The sequence below is a fragment of the Trichosurus vulpecula genome, chromosome 3, assembly GCF_011100635.1.
Source record: "Trichosurus vulpecula isolate mTriVul1 chromosome 3, mTriVul1.pri, whole genome shotgun sequence".
NCBI lineage: Eukaryota > Metazoa > Chordata > Mammalia > Diprotodontia > Phalangeridae > Trichosurus > Trichosurus vulpecula.
In genome coordinates, this window is record NC_050575.1 from 247,162,687 (window position 1) to 247,177,043 (window position 14,357).

At 34.5% G+C, this 14,357-nt stretch overlaps 1 protein-coding gene across 1 annotated transcript in view; it reads left to right on the top strand.

Annotated features, from left to right (window-relative positions):
- Positions 1 to 8,983: 8,983 nt before the first annotated feature.
- The window catches only part of SH3YL1 (SH3 and SYLF domain containing 1), a 38,483-nt gene continuing 33,109 nt past the window's right edge, over positions 8,984 to 14,357 (top strand). The window contains exons 1-3 of the mRNA XM_036749946.1: positions 8,984 to 9,056; positions 11,232 to 11,342; positions 12,996 to 13,109. Coding sequence (XP_036605841.1) covers positions 8,984 to 9,056; positions 11,232 to 11,342; positions 12,996 to 13,109 — 298 coding nt within the window. The remainder of the gene's footprint in view (positions 9,057 to 11,231; positions 11,343 to 12,995; positions 13,110 to 14,357) is intronic.

A 14,357-nucleotide genomic window follows, 5' to 3' on the forward strand; every position in this document is an offset into this window, starting at 1 on the left:
ATCTCAGAGTGAATCCCACATGCTGCATTTACAGCAGTTAGCATGAATAAATTAAGAGCAAAAAAAAAAAAAACCATTTCCTCTTATCCTTAGCACAAGATAATTGCTCTAAATTGGGCTATTTCATCAAAGAATAAAATTATGTGATATAGGAATACCTTTCCTAATGGAGAAAGTGATTATTTTTCCTCCTTACCAGTACTACCTCATGAAAAAAACATAAAACAAAAAAAGTGAATGAAAAGTCACTGTAGCCTGGGATACCTGCTTTCATGTTTATTTATGATAGAGGTCAACACAAATACTCAAATAGATCTGTGAATGCAGAGATATGGATGTTCTTTCCAGTGATACAGCTCACAGTGCATCTGCCCATTCGTCCCCAGAGACTCTTTGTTGTGGTCTTCCATTATTTGTATCTAAACAACCTGCTTGGGGCCACCCTTGCTTTCTCTTAATATTGCAAGAGTATGAGTGGAACTCATGGACTGCAGACATTATCAGTTATCCCTCACTCTCAACACATACCAATCTCATTATCTTTTTTAATCCTACTACGTGTCTTTTGCAACATTCTTAGCCTCAGCTTTTCTTTCTAGTTCCATATTTGTTATGTGTTGCAATCTGTATCATGAGCTTTACAGTTGCCTAAAGTCGTACCCATTTTTAATTCTTTAGGGACCATATGTAGAGATGTAGTGTTCCATCACTTAGGTGTCCGAAAATATCTGGCCACTTCATCTCTTAATAATAAGATCATTCAGAGTGTCAATGGGGAAAGTATCAATCTTATACAGTTGCTTTACAAAAGACTATATATGACTTTTGTTTATTCAGTGACTAATTTAAATGTCATTGTGATATCTCTTCCCAGACAGGACAAGTTACCACACCAATATCTCAACTAATTTAAAAAGCTAAAATGAAGCTTGTATTTAATCATATTATTTCTATCTTGCATAGTGCTTCTTTTATACTCTCCTGAGTGCTCGCACATCCATAATCTCATATGAGCCTTAAAACAACTTTGAGAAGCAGAAATCACCCTCATTTTATAGATGTAGAAATGGTGGCTCAAAAGATTAACTCTATCAGGCAACAAGTATTTATTAAATATCTATTACATGCCAGATGCTATGCTGAGTATGTAAGTACAAAGGATAGGATAATTCCCTACTCACAATGAGTTTATATTCTAATGGGGGAAAACAATTACGTATAAAATACTTACAGCATAAATATAAAGTTACTAAATACAGATGTTTACAAAATAGATAAATACTAGATAGTTTGGGAGAGAGGACACTAAATAGTTTACTTGAGTTCTTACAGTTGGCTGAATCCTTGATGGGAAACCTTGTCTCTGGACTTCCAGTCCATTATGCACTCTTTCTCTTTTCTACCCTGGTGTTGTGGGGACCTTTCCTACTATTCTTTATATATCCCCCATTGACACATTGCAAGTTACGAATTATTCAAAGTATAAAAACCAAGAATATATTGGAGATTAGAATTGTTCTAAAAATGGGCGAGCTAACCTTTTGCCATACAGAGACATGTTTTAAAAATTAATTTCTCAAGGTGAATGAATTAATTTCAACCTAAAATAACCAGATTAAAATAATTTTAATTATTATATATCTCATGAAAAACTTTTGACTCCTCTTCAGAAACTGTATTAGTTTATCTTATCTTTGCAAACCTATTTCATTGTTCCTCTTTAAAAAATTTCAGGGAGCTTTCATAAACTCAATTTGTTGGCCTCATTGGAAGGCAGATAATCTCTATACTCTGCTGAGGTGCAGTAAGAAGAAAGAATACTGGGCTTGGAATATTCCTTGTGGTGATCCTGGCTCTGTCTAGTTCTCTGATAATAAACCTAAACTTCAATTTTTATGTCTTAAAATGGGGATAGTAACCACCATGCTACTGCAGGGCTTATTCTGAGAAAAGTTATTTTGCAAATCTGGAAGCTCTAGACAAGAAATTTTTAACTTTGTATCTTGGTCCCCTTTAGCAATCTGGTAAAACCTATGAACCTTTTCTCAGATTATTTTTAAATGGATAAAACAAATTACAAAGGGAACCATTTATTTTGATGTTGTTTGTTATTGTTCAGTTGTTTGAGTTGTCTACAGCTCTTCATGACCCCATTTGGGATTTTCTTGGCAAAGATACTGGAGTGGTTTGCCATTTCCTTCTCCAGCTCATTTTACAGATGAGGAACCAAAGCAAGCAGGGTTAAGTAACTTACCCAAGGTCACATAGCTAGTTAAGTGTCCGAGGCTGGATTTAAACTCGGGAACTTGTAGGAGTCTTCCTGACTCCAGGCCTAGTGCTCTATCCATTGCACCACCTAGCTGCCCTAACTTTGAAACACAGTTATCAAAATATTAAAAACAGCAAAGTTCACAGAGCCCAGATTAAGAACCTCTGCCCCAGAGAAAAAATGATTTATTGTTACTCCTATCATTCCCATATAAAATGGAAATATGGCTATAGATCAAGAACTAGGGAAATGCAGAGGAAGGTAAAGGTGGGGAGTATTCTTCTGTTGTTCCTTGCTTCTGCACATAGGCAGCAGGATGAACCTACAGTTCTCCCAGGTGAACATGTCACTGGCACTGATTTTATTACTGATATCTTAAGTTCTGGAGACAGGATTCAAGTAATTTCATTGCATTCACTGATTTAGCCTAGAGGTTTTCAAAGTGCATTTTTGTACTCTGGATGCTTGATAGGGCCCTTCCTAGGAACACTTTATAAATTCAAGTTACTCAGCTTGAGGTTTGGCAGTTATCCTCTCCATTAAAAAGAAACCAATATTTATGGAGAATTTGCTTGATCTTTGACATCAAGATTCTTAGAAAATTTCTGTGTGTTCAGATGCTGTTCATGTCTTCAAATGTATGTAGTTTCATTGGAATCTCCCATATTTTTCTGAAGGGGTCATAATAGATTTTAATAGCAAGACTATTACTGACTTCTTTATGTCCACCTAATATGGAACCTTTGGTGTAGAGTAAAATAATGGCAGAACCTTATTAGCATCTAGCAACTGGGGACAGTATTAGACCCATATCAAAGGCTCTCTGTGTTTAGAGAGAAAAATGTACCACAAGGCTTGACAAAAGTACTTACGATAGTATTAATGTAGTTAAGTCAAACAATTGTCTAATGGCCCAAGAACATTGTATCAGAGGGCAGTATTTAGGAGAATTTATTATATCATAGATATAAAGTTGGAAAAGACCTCAGAGGTTATCTAGGACAATCTTTCTAAGTCAAGCAGATGAATGTACTTAGCCTTTAGCTCCAAGCTTTATGATCTACGAGGAGTATCTAAGTCTGGATCCACATTTCTAAATGGAACTGTTTTTTCCCCACCCCTGTTTATGAAAGAGGCTATGACCTTTGCTGCAGCAGGATGTTTGCAGTGGGGGACTCTCAACTGTGGAATTTGCTTCCTCTCTTGGTCTAGCACATCCCTAGTTAAATAGCTTTGAAAAGCAGAAAACTTCCATCTTTTGTCCAACTGACTAATGTAGCCTACCATATAATTTTAAATGAAATGACATATTTTATATTTTAATGGAAATCTAGACCTACATGTCATCTGAAAACCTTCGAGCAGTTGTATAGAAGAGCACAAAAAATAAAAACAAAAAAGGAGTCATACTTTTTATCCAGTTTTTTATTGAGTTCTATTTTTATGTTACTGTCATTTCCAGATACACCATCACCACAAGAGCTTTCCCTTGTAACCAAAAAACAAACATGCAAAAGAAACAGTGACTACATCTAGTGCAATATGCCATACCCATAGCATCCTCCACTTAGCAACTGATCCTTCTCCTCCCCACCTTTTTTTGTCCCTTCCAAGGAAAGTTTTACGAAATTGGAAATGTACCTGTAAAACCCCTATCAGAGCTACATTTGAACTTCCCTCAGCTCCGAAGGGTGGCTGCTTGCTTCTCCCTCCAAATCTCTAGAGGTCATCCTGAAGGTATATTTTCTAGTACTATATCTCCTGATTACCTACTAGTATATTGACTACAAGTTGATCACAATTAGCCCAGCCACAGTAATTAGATTTTGGAAATGGTTATTAGTAAGAAAGTATAGTTAGAATTGTTGGTATAAAAGTTTTCGTCAAAAAGTCTTAGGCACACTTTCTAACAAGAAATAGAGTCCAGGGGAAAGTTGGCTCAAGCTTTGAAGAGCACACATAACACAAGAATAACTCACAGTCCCAGCTTAGATGGAAATCCTACTCTCCTTTTGCTGAGTAACTCTGAGCTGTGTGTAGTTCTGGCTGGTCCACAAAGTTGAGACCTTTGTAGAACCCTGAAGTTATGCTTATCTCTGCATATCTAATTTATCTTCTCTCAGTTCCTAGGTGGATGTGTTTCTTACTGGGCCAATCTTAATGATGACATAGTTAATAAGGGGGGAAGAGGTAATGGGACTCTCTGAAGTCACCCTCTTCCCCAACCACTTGTAATCTTATGGTACAGGTAGGGGTAGGGTGGAGCATGAGTTTAGAGTATTTATCTACTCAAAATACTACAGAAGCTTGATTTGCAAATCAATTTATGGAATAATGAACTTGCTGGAACTTTCTTCTCATATAGAGAGACACAGATGTGTGTCTGATTCTTTCAGTCATTCCCAATTCATTTCATCATCTAATTTCATCCAAAGCCTGGAAATACTTCAGCTCCTTGCTCCTAGTTTACTCTTTGATTGATTAATTAAATGTAAGTGTCTAATTTAAAAAAAAAAGATTAAATAGGCATTCTCACCCAAGAAAGGTATCAGTGGGTATAGAGCATTTTGATTATATTAATTTGCATTAGGGTTGTGAAACACCCCCTTGCATCTGAAATGAGAAAGCTCTAGTTTTATACCATAATTTGTTGAGTAATTTTCAAATTGATCAGTACCCCTTTAGTTTCCAGATGAGCATATTTTTCTATCTTTTTTCTATAGCAAAGGCCACGATTAGATCATATATCATTTTAAACTTATTTATTTATTTTATTTTCAAAACCAAAAACAACTGCACTTATCTTTCCCAGCCTATTTAAAAAGGGCCATGCCACTTCTTTCCTTTCACCTAAAACTCAGAAAACAAAATATATTAGTTACTTATAACACAGATTTTAGTAGATGTTCCCAAAGTGGGCAATACTGCTTCCTGGGGGGGGGCATTAGAATGTTGGGGGGGGGCAGTGGTAGCCTCAGGTACAACTGGGGGGCATTGAATAAAAATGAGGGGTGGTGGAAGCATGGGGAAAGAAGAGAAGATGAGAAAATTTTGACAAATTATACATTTAACTGTTGTGTAACAGAGTTAAAGTCATCATGATTGCATTATATTCTAAATAAACACACAAAATGATCAGTGGTCAAGTCCACTGACAGGTCTTAACCAGCAAGTGTTATCAGGCAAGCATATTGCATATTGTTGGTTATATATGCATGTAATGACTTGTTTACAATAGGATACTATATGATTACTTGACACAATATTGCATCGTCAAAATTTCAATGCAGGAAAAACCCAAAAAGTTTACAATATATTATTAAATTTAAGATATGTCATTTCAAAAAAAAAAAACATTAAAGAGTTAAAGAAAGTAGATTTCCAGGGAGTTGCTAAGTAATATTTTTTTTTTGAAAAGGGGACAATAGGCCAAATAAGTATGGGAACCTCTGTTTTAGACTATTGATTTACTTGTGCATCATTAGGTGTACAATAAAATGTGACTTACAGATTTATAATTAAGCATTTAGTCCATTTACTGTAAGAGCCTCTTTTTGCTGGGTTTTACTGACTCCCATGAATTCTGTACCTTCTCCCCTCCCTAGCAGTCAGTGGTAGAAATGAAACTTGACCTCTTGCTGAGCTTTTGCTCCCTAATTCCAACATTCAGAATGAATCAATTATATATTGGGAATTATCTTGTGATTGCTTCTTACTAAACCTTTTACTTGGCTGCTAGTAGAGTATGAAATTTAAAAAAAATTGTATAACACAAGGCAAGACAAAGAGAGAACAAGAAACTCAAAACCAAACAAACAATCTCTCCTCCCATTAAAAACCCTAAGGACCCAAAATTTTGAGATAGGACCTTAGAGATCATCCTATGAAATCCAACTCTCAGTTTTCTAGATGAAGAAACTGAGGCTCAAAGAGAGTAATTTACTCAAAGCCACATAGCTTTTAAGTGGTAGAAATGAGATTTGAACCCAGGTGGTCCTCTGACTCAAAATATCCCTTTTTTTTTCCTGTTTTTTATCTAACTGTAAAAATATAAAGCTGGAAATTTTGCTGTCTTCTGTTTTTTTCTTAGAACTGGCAAAGATGCAATTGAATAAATTAATGCTTTCTTTTTTTAAGGAAAAAATTTTACATTTTATTTGTGTATTAGTATCCATCTACCCTTGGCTGACTTCAGATAATTTCTGCCCCAGTTTCCCCATTCTAAAAGAGGGTTTGTAGTCCTCAAAAGATTTGAAGGTTTTCAGATATTTGGCATCATTAAGCCTTCCTAATCTACTTAGACATTAAAGGACTAAGATGAAATGAGAAGTCTAATTTGGTGGAGTCCTGAGAAATTGATTTAAACATTAATAAGGAGATAGATATGAAAAGTAAAGTTTTAATATAGTTGTACTTTAAGGAAACTTTTTTATAAAATTAGGCTTTGTAGAATAGCTAAATTGGGCCAAGTTATTTATTTTGAAGAACATTTGGAATTTAGTCATAGTTATTTTTTTAAAAAAATCACAAAATCCCCTAGAGGATTTAAAATATGATTCCATTACCCCCAAAAAAGTCAATTGATAGATAGCATTTTAAACTACTAAAGAGAAAGAAATGGCAAGCCACTCCAGTATCTTTACCAAGAAAACCCCAAATTGAGTTTTGAAGAGTTGAACACAACCAATGACTAATTTATTAAAGGACAACAATTTTAAGGGAGTAGGTAAATTTCTGCTAAGAAAAGTGGAGTTTGGATCCCTTAATTTGCAGTGAGAAGACATAACCAGGGAAAGAATTTCTAAAGTCCTAATGACTTTAAAGGATCCTTGGAAGACAACTTCAAGGGGTGATTCAAATAATACAGAGGCAATGATGAATTTATGACATGGGTTCAAAATGTTCTTAAAACATACTCATTGTCTACACTGTGCATTTCTACCACTTTCCTTCCCTGAAACTCCTTGATCAATTGGTCCTATTAGATTTGACTAACATGTCTTTTTTCTCCTTGTCCTTGCTCTCCCACTCTCCCCATCTACCTCACCTTGTTCCCAGGAATATATCACTCCACATTCTGTAAGCTTTATGAAGTAAATTTGACTTTGGAAGGAAATAAATATAAGTGGTTATGTGCAACTTTTCCTACTGCTAACAGCAACATTTCTTTTGACACAAAACAACCAGTATAGTTTCTCTAAAACAAAACAGAAAAAATTACTTCAGACCTTGAAATATTATGGTAATGACCCTAAATTATATACCTTGTAGTTGTATACATAGTACAGTAAAGTGGAAAGAACACTGCTTTCAAACCCTACCTGCTTCTGCCACTTAGTACATGCAGGACCATGGTCAAGGTACCTCATTTTTTTCAGGCTGTGATCTCCTCATTTGCAAAATCAGTATGTTTGTATTATGTGTCTCCAAAGGTCCTTTGAGGATCACAGAGCTATAAAAGGATAAGTCAGAGGTTAAACAAACCTTCGATGCCATCTAGCATAACTTGTTGTTTACACCAATGAAGAAACTGGGGCCCAGGGAAGATAAGTCACTTGCCTGTGGCCACATAAGAGTAATACTGGAGGGGACATTTGAACCAAGGTCTTCAGATTCCATAGTAAGTGTTATTTCCATTGTACCTGGATGACTTAAGTAAAATACATTGTAACAATTAAACATTTTTAGATTTATATTTATAATAATCAGAATAAAAATGCCGTTGTCAAAACATATGTGTTTATGTATTAGTATATATACACATATGTACATAGTCCTGAATTTTGCCAATGGGAGATTGCAAATTTATACACAGATGTGACCATATTTAGGCTTGAATTATTTCAGTTATAGCACCCCCTTATTGATGAATCGATCAATTATATAATTTGACTTAGATGAAAAGATTTTTTTAGCATCAGATGCCCTCAGTATGTAGGGATGATTGCACCCTAGTATGTTTCATGCATTCATCTTAAGTATGTTTTTGTGTACAATGGATAGAACATCAGACAAGAACTCAAGAGTACTGTTATTAACGAGGTTATTTGACTGCTCTAGGTGACTATTATCCCCACCCTATCAAATGAAATACTATACTTAAAAGCACTTCAAAACATTGTTGTTGTTCAGTGAAGTCTGACTCTTTGTCCATGGAGTTTTCTTGGCAGAGATACTGGAGCAGTTTGCCTTTTTCCTTCTCCAGGGGATTAAGGCAAACAGGTTAAGTGACTTGCCCAAGGTCACACAGCTAGTAAGTGTCTGAGACTGGATTTGAACTCAGGTCTTCCTGACTCCAGGCCCAATGCTCTATCCACTGAGCCATCTAGCTGCTCCTATTGTTTAAAATGAATAAATCACTATTCCATACTTTCCCTTTTAGATTTAATATTTCCTTATCTATAGTGGGAAGCTCTGCTTTTAACTAGTTGTGTGACTTGGAGCAAGTCATTTCACATTTCTGAGATTCATTTACTTGTCTGGACTATGATATGTAGTTTTATAGATAACCATAGAATGTGTCCATCAGTACATATAAATTGTATAAATACCAGGAACGTATGACAAGTTGGGCCCAGAATTGAATAAGAGGAGAGCAAACTAGATTGACTTTGGAAAATACCCAGTGCTCTTAGGGATCCCAAGCTTCTCCCAGAAGCAAACACCTTTTTAACATCAATGCTATTTTGGTGATATTGTATGTATGGAATACATATGGAGTTATGGAATGAGTTGCGGAATACCACAGTCTCCCGAGAATTAGTTGAAGTCTACCCAGAGGCAGTAGGTTAGCCTAACAAGGAACAAGAGTAGGCTGCAACATATTGAACTGGATCAGATTAGATGTTTAACCAGAAAAGAAAGTGTGCCACCAAATAGCAAGAGTAAAGGATAACCTATACAAAGAACACATATGCCATTGGTATTCATACAGTAGCAAGTCTGCCAATAACAAATTTATGGAAGTTTGTTTTTCCTCACTTAAGAACAAACTAGCCATATCCTTTGACCTCTTATCTATTGAAATGGCTCTTCTTATATATGTATCAATTCTTTATATAGCTCATATTATTAGACATTATTCTGAAACATTTTCTGTGAAGATATTCCCAATTATTTACCTCCTAATTCTAACTGCATTCATCTTACTTGCACAGAAGTTTTTCAGTTTTATTTCATTAAAGTTCTAATACTTTTGCCTATCACCAAAGTTGTGAAAAGTATCTCTTTTTTTTTTTTTTAAAGATATGACCCTTTATATTTAGGTCATGTATTTATTTGAAGTTCATTGCGGTATGTGGTATTGATTGTTGTTCTAAACCTAGTTTCTGCCAGACTGCATTACAGCTTTCCCACTGTCCTCTGGTATGGTGAATGCTACTATGTTTGATTATTTCTTAATTTTGTTTATGCAATCTGTCCCATTCTATTTTTAAACCACTACTAAATGATGTCAATTGCTTTGTAGTATAATTTGAGATCTGGTTCTGCTAGACTTCCCAAATTCATCCTTTTCTCCATATTTCCCTTGAGATTTTTGACCTTTTCTTCTCCTAGATAAACTCTATTATTTTTTTTCTAGTTCTGTAAAGCAACTCTTGGTAGTTTAATTGTTATACGACCAAATTGATAAATTAATTTCGGTAGTATAATAATTTGCATTACAATGGCATGATCTAACCATGAACAATTATAATTTCTCCACTTATTTAAGTCATTTTGGTACAGTGTTCTACTAAATCATTACTTACTAAGTTTGATAATGAAATGTCTATTTTAGCTCCTAATAAAGAGATAATGGGCTCTTCTGGTACAGATTGCAATCTTATATATGGTCAATGTATTGATTTCTTTTGCTTGACTATACATATTTGTTATGAGGAATGATTTCTACTTTGAAATGAAGCTGATACATTGATTAGTTGAGACAAACATATAGAAAAGTAACAAAATATTTGATCAGAAGAAAACATTTTAAATGTATAAAAGGGAACACAATTAGAACAAATGTCTCAGTGTAACTTATTCTCAATTAGTAGGAGAAAAAAAAGAATCCCCCAAAGTGTTTGCAAGTATTCAAATTAGCATTGTTTGAGGTTATAATTATGTAAATGTGGTCATTGGTTTCAGCCCAATGGAAATATGTGGTACAAATTTGAATAATGAGTCCACTTCAGGAGATTCGTTATTCATACTAATAGGGATCTACTGTATCTTGTTCCATTTAATATACATGTATTTCTTTAAAAAAAAACATGTACATAACAATTATTCAAAGTTCTATCATCCTCTTTCTTATTAGCATTGTATATTGAAATGTTTGTATTGTTATGATTAACTTCACCATACAAAAGACAACTAAAAAAAATTTATAGGAGGGCAATGACAAGAATTGCCAAAAATGAGAGTTATCAGATAGTTTGTGGTCTAAACCATCATAAAGAATACTCATGTTGATGAAATCACAGGTCTGTGCAAATATGAGGGTAATCTTTATAGTCCCTTATTGTTCTATGATGTTATTTATTTCAGAATACAGCAACTACTGGATTTATATGCCTAACTATATTTTTTATGTGATTTAAGATGTATGCCAGCAAGTTTTGACTAAGGTTATTAAATATAACACTAGTTTTGGAGCCCTATAAAGAAATTGTAAGTTATGATTTTTGTTTAATAATTTTGTAATAATAATTCAATGCTTTGATAAATCAATGAATAGGTCTCTAGAGTTCATACTCAAGGCTTCCCAATATCTATGTCTCAGTGGCATCAACTTATTGAAAGCAAAGCTGAGAGGTGAAGCAGTGAATTGCTAGAAAAACTTTATATTTTTGCTCACTTTTCTGGAAAATGATACAAAATCTTATTTTATGCAAGAGAAAAACATAACTTTCTATTAAGTCTTAAGCTGATTTTATTCATTGCCTTATATAAATTAAAATGTGTTTTTGCCTTTCAGTGAACAACCCTATACCATCTAACTTGAAATCAGAAGCAAAAAAAGCTGCCAAAATATTGAGAGAATTCACAGAAATAACTTCTAGAAATGGACCTGATAAGATCATTCCTGGTTAGTAAATAAAGGCCTCCTAGTAATTTCCAGATTTTCCTTAAAAATGGATTTTCCTTTGCAAGTTCCTTTTAGCTTTGTGATTCTATGTGAGTTATTTAATTTTTATACCTAGTCTGTTAGATTAATAAAGTCTATATATAGGTGAGGAAGGCAATTTAATAATTTTTACTGAAGTAGTCACCAGTAATTTGGGAGTAGATAGAAAGTCTCCTTGTTTGGTGATTTGGAAATACTAGTCATTGGCTTTTGAAACAACCCAGAAGGGACTATGGACTTCCTCTCCCCTTCTTTCCCTTCTTCTCTTTTCCTCCTCTGCCCTCTCCTCTCTTCCCCTCTCTCCTTCTCTTAATCTTCTCTCCTCTCCTTTCCCCTCCTCTCTTCTCATTTCTTCTTCCCACCCTCTCTTCCTTCTTTCCTTCCTTCCTTCCTTCCTTCCTTCCTTCCTTCCATCCTTCCTTCATTCCTTCCTTCCTTCCCTCTCTGTCTCTCTTTCATTACATGGAGATATAATATAGCCCGTTATAGCACTGTAGTAACAAAGGTAATACCTATGTTGTAGGTTTTCCGTGCTATTCAAACCATGGATCCCATGGATCCAAACACTTGGGGAACTTGACTTGACCAAAAGCATATGGAGGATTCATTGAATAGAAATATACTCTAAGCTCATTGTTTAGGAAATTGATGCTTTATTTCATCCCTATGCTATAGAACATAAATGTTATGCTATATTGTATGTGGCTGTACCTGACTATGTAATATATTAAGAAAGACATATGTGAATCAACTTTTTTCATGAAATTTCATTACATTTTCATTCACTCAAGAAGCATTCATTAACTACCTATTTCATTAGATCACTGTGTTAGCACTGTATGGATTACAAAGTTTAAGTAAGATAGTGCTATTTAATGGGACTGATCACCTAGTGTAAATGCTAATTACTTAAAGGAATAATGTTGTAAAAAATCTTTTATAACCCTTTTATAGAGAAAAAAAACTTTTTCATAAAATTTTAGTACCCTTATGTAAAATAATAATCCCCAAATTTATTTATATAATATTTCCAAATGTTTATAGTTCGACTATGCTTAAAATGTCTCTAAATCCAAAACTGAGCCTAGTTTTGCCCTTAGTTCTCTTTCTGAGCAAGCTTCCTTGTTCCCAGAGACCCATGGAAAAAATTCCATTAATACTGTGTGAACCTTTTTTTTTTTTTGAAAATAGTTTGAATTTTCCATTTAGAGTTAATTTCTGAATTAATTGAAATCCTTGAAAAGTTTATTCTGCTGCCTATAGACTGAAGCAATCAAATCCCACTCTCATCTAAAATATCTAACTCTGCATGGTAATTGCAGGATTCTAAAACATTTATAATGTTAAATTTAGCTATATAAAAATAACCAGAGAAAAAGAGGTAGGAGTACAGAGTCTTCATGACCATCTGTTTTTATGAATTTGAGCTTTAATTCATGACTTAAACATTTCATTAAGATTCTTAATTAGGACCCCAAAAGCTAGTCATTAAAATGTCTAAATATATGTGTGTTGGGGTTCACAACCCCATTTATCATTTTAGATTGTGTGCTTATTTATTGAAGAATATGTATTGATAATGACTTACCTGCCTACCCCTTTAAATGTTTGCAGCCCATGTAATTGCTAAGGCTAAAGGTCTTGCCATCCTGTCAGTGATAAAAGCTGGATTTCTGGTCACTGCTCGAGGAGGCAGTGGGATTGTATTGGCTCGCCTTCCAGATGGAAGTAAGTTGATATTTGCCTACTTAGAGAAATTAGAGCATGCTCTTCCCTTTTCTATTTCCATCTTGGGCAGATTTCATAGGAGTATGACAGATTTCCTTATATAACCTCCAATTGGATTATTCAATGCAGCTCAGTTTTGTGTGTGAATAAACCTACCAAAAAGAGAATGTTTCCTGCCTCTTAAAGTCCTTAGGGAGAGATCCAATGAATAGATCTTACTTTAAATTTCACATAAATTTTGTAATTCTTCCAATGGTGAAAATATTTAAACACAATTTAGTCTTTGAATTTCCTATGTCAAATGCACATTCTTGTTCTCCAGCATCACAGTAAAACTAATAATTCTTGTCTAGAGGTAGAGTTTGAAATAAGGAGCCATCTGTAGCCTTTTCTGCCATTTCTATTGAATGTAGCACTATATTTTGGTTTCTTTCTACTACGGGTGAACTATGTCATTGCTTAAGTGAAAAGCTACAATTGTATTTTTAAGTGGAAAAGCCTTAATGTTGTATTTTGCATAAATCTTTAGAATCAAAAATGCTATGATGTGTTATACTTAATAAATATTTCCTCCCATTAACATTTCCTCTCTCACATAATTTTTTTCTTTATTGATGATTGATGGAAGAGCAAGCCACTTTTACAGATATGAATATAAGATGAAATGACAGTTGAATGTAGAAAACTGCACAGACTGGGAAAGATCACAGGTTGAAGACTGGAAAGGATTGTAGAGTTGATCATTTTACAAATGAGGAAAGTAAAGCCTACTGAGCGTAAGTGACTTGTCTAATGCCAGGTAGGTAGTAATAGCCAAACAGAGATATTAACAGAGGCCATTTAACTCCCAATCCAGCAGTCTTTCAGCTACACTCTTTTGCCTTCTGAACTTCCCAAGGCCTTCAACATTTGGTGCCTGGTCCTGAAACATTTCTTGGGAGAAAAGGAAAGAAGAAAAGAGCATAAGCTTTCAAAACAGTCTTTACTGTTCCCCAAAGGGAATAATGCTTGGTTTAATGAATAAGGCTTGGGGTAGGGATGAAACAGCTGAGCTTTGCCATACACATAGAGACTCTAGCACTTTTAGAGGACACATAACTATTTACCTTCCCTTTCTTTTTAGAGCATCACCCCACTGGAATCTGACTAATCATCAGGTACCCCAGTAAGAAATTAAAGGGGTATGAAGTTGAATCTTGTCTTTGAGTATGGGCTTAGATACCCTATTTCTTTGTTAGTAATACTCTT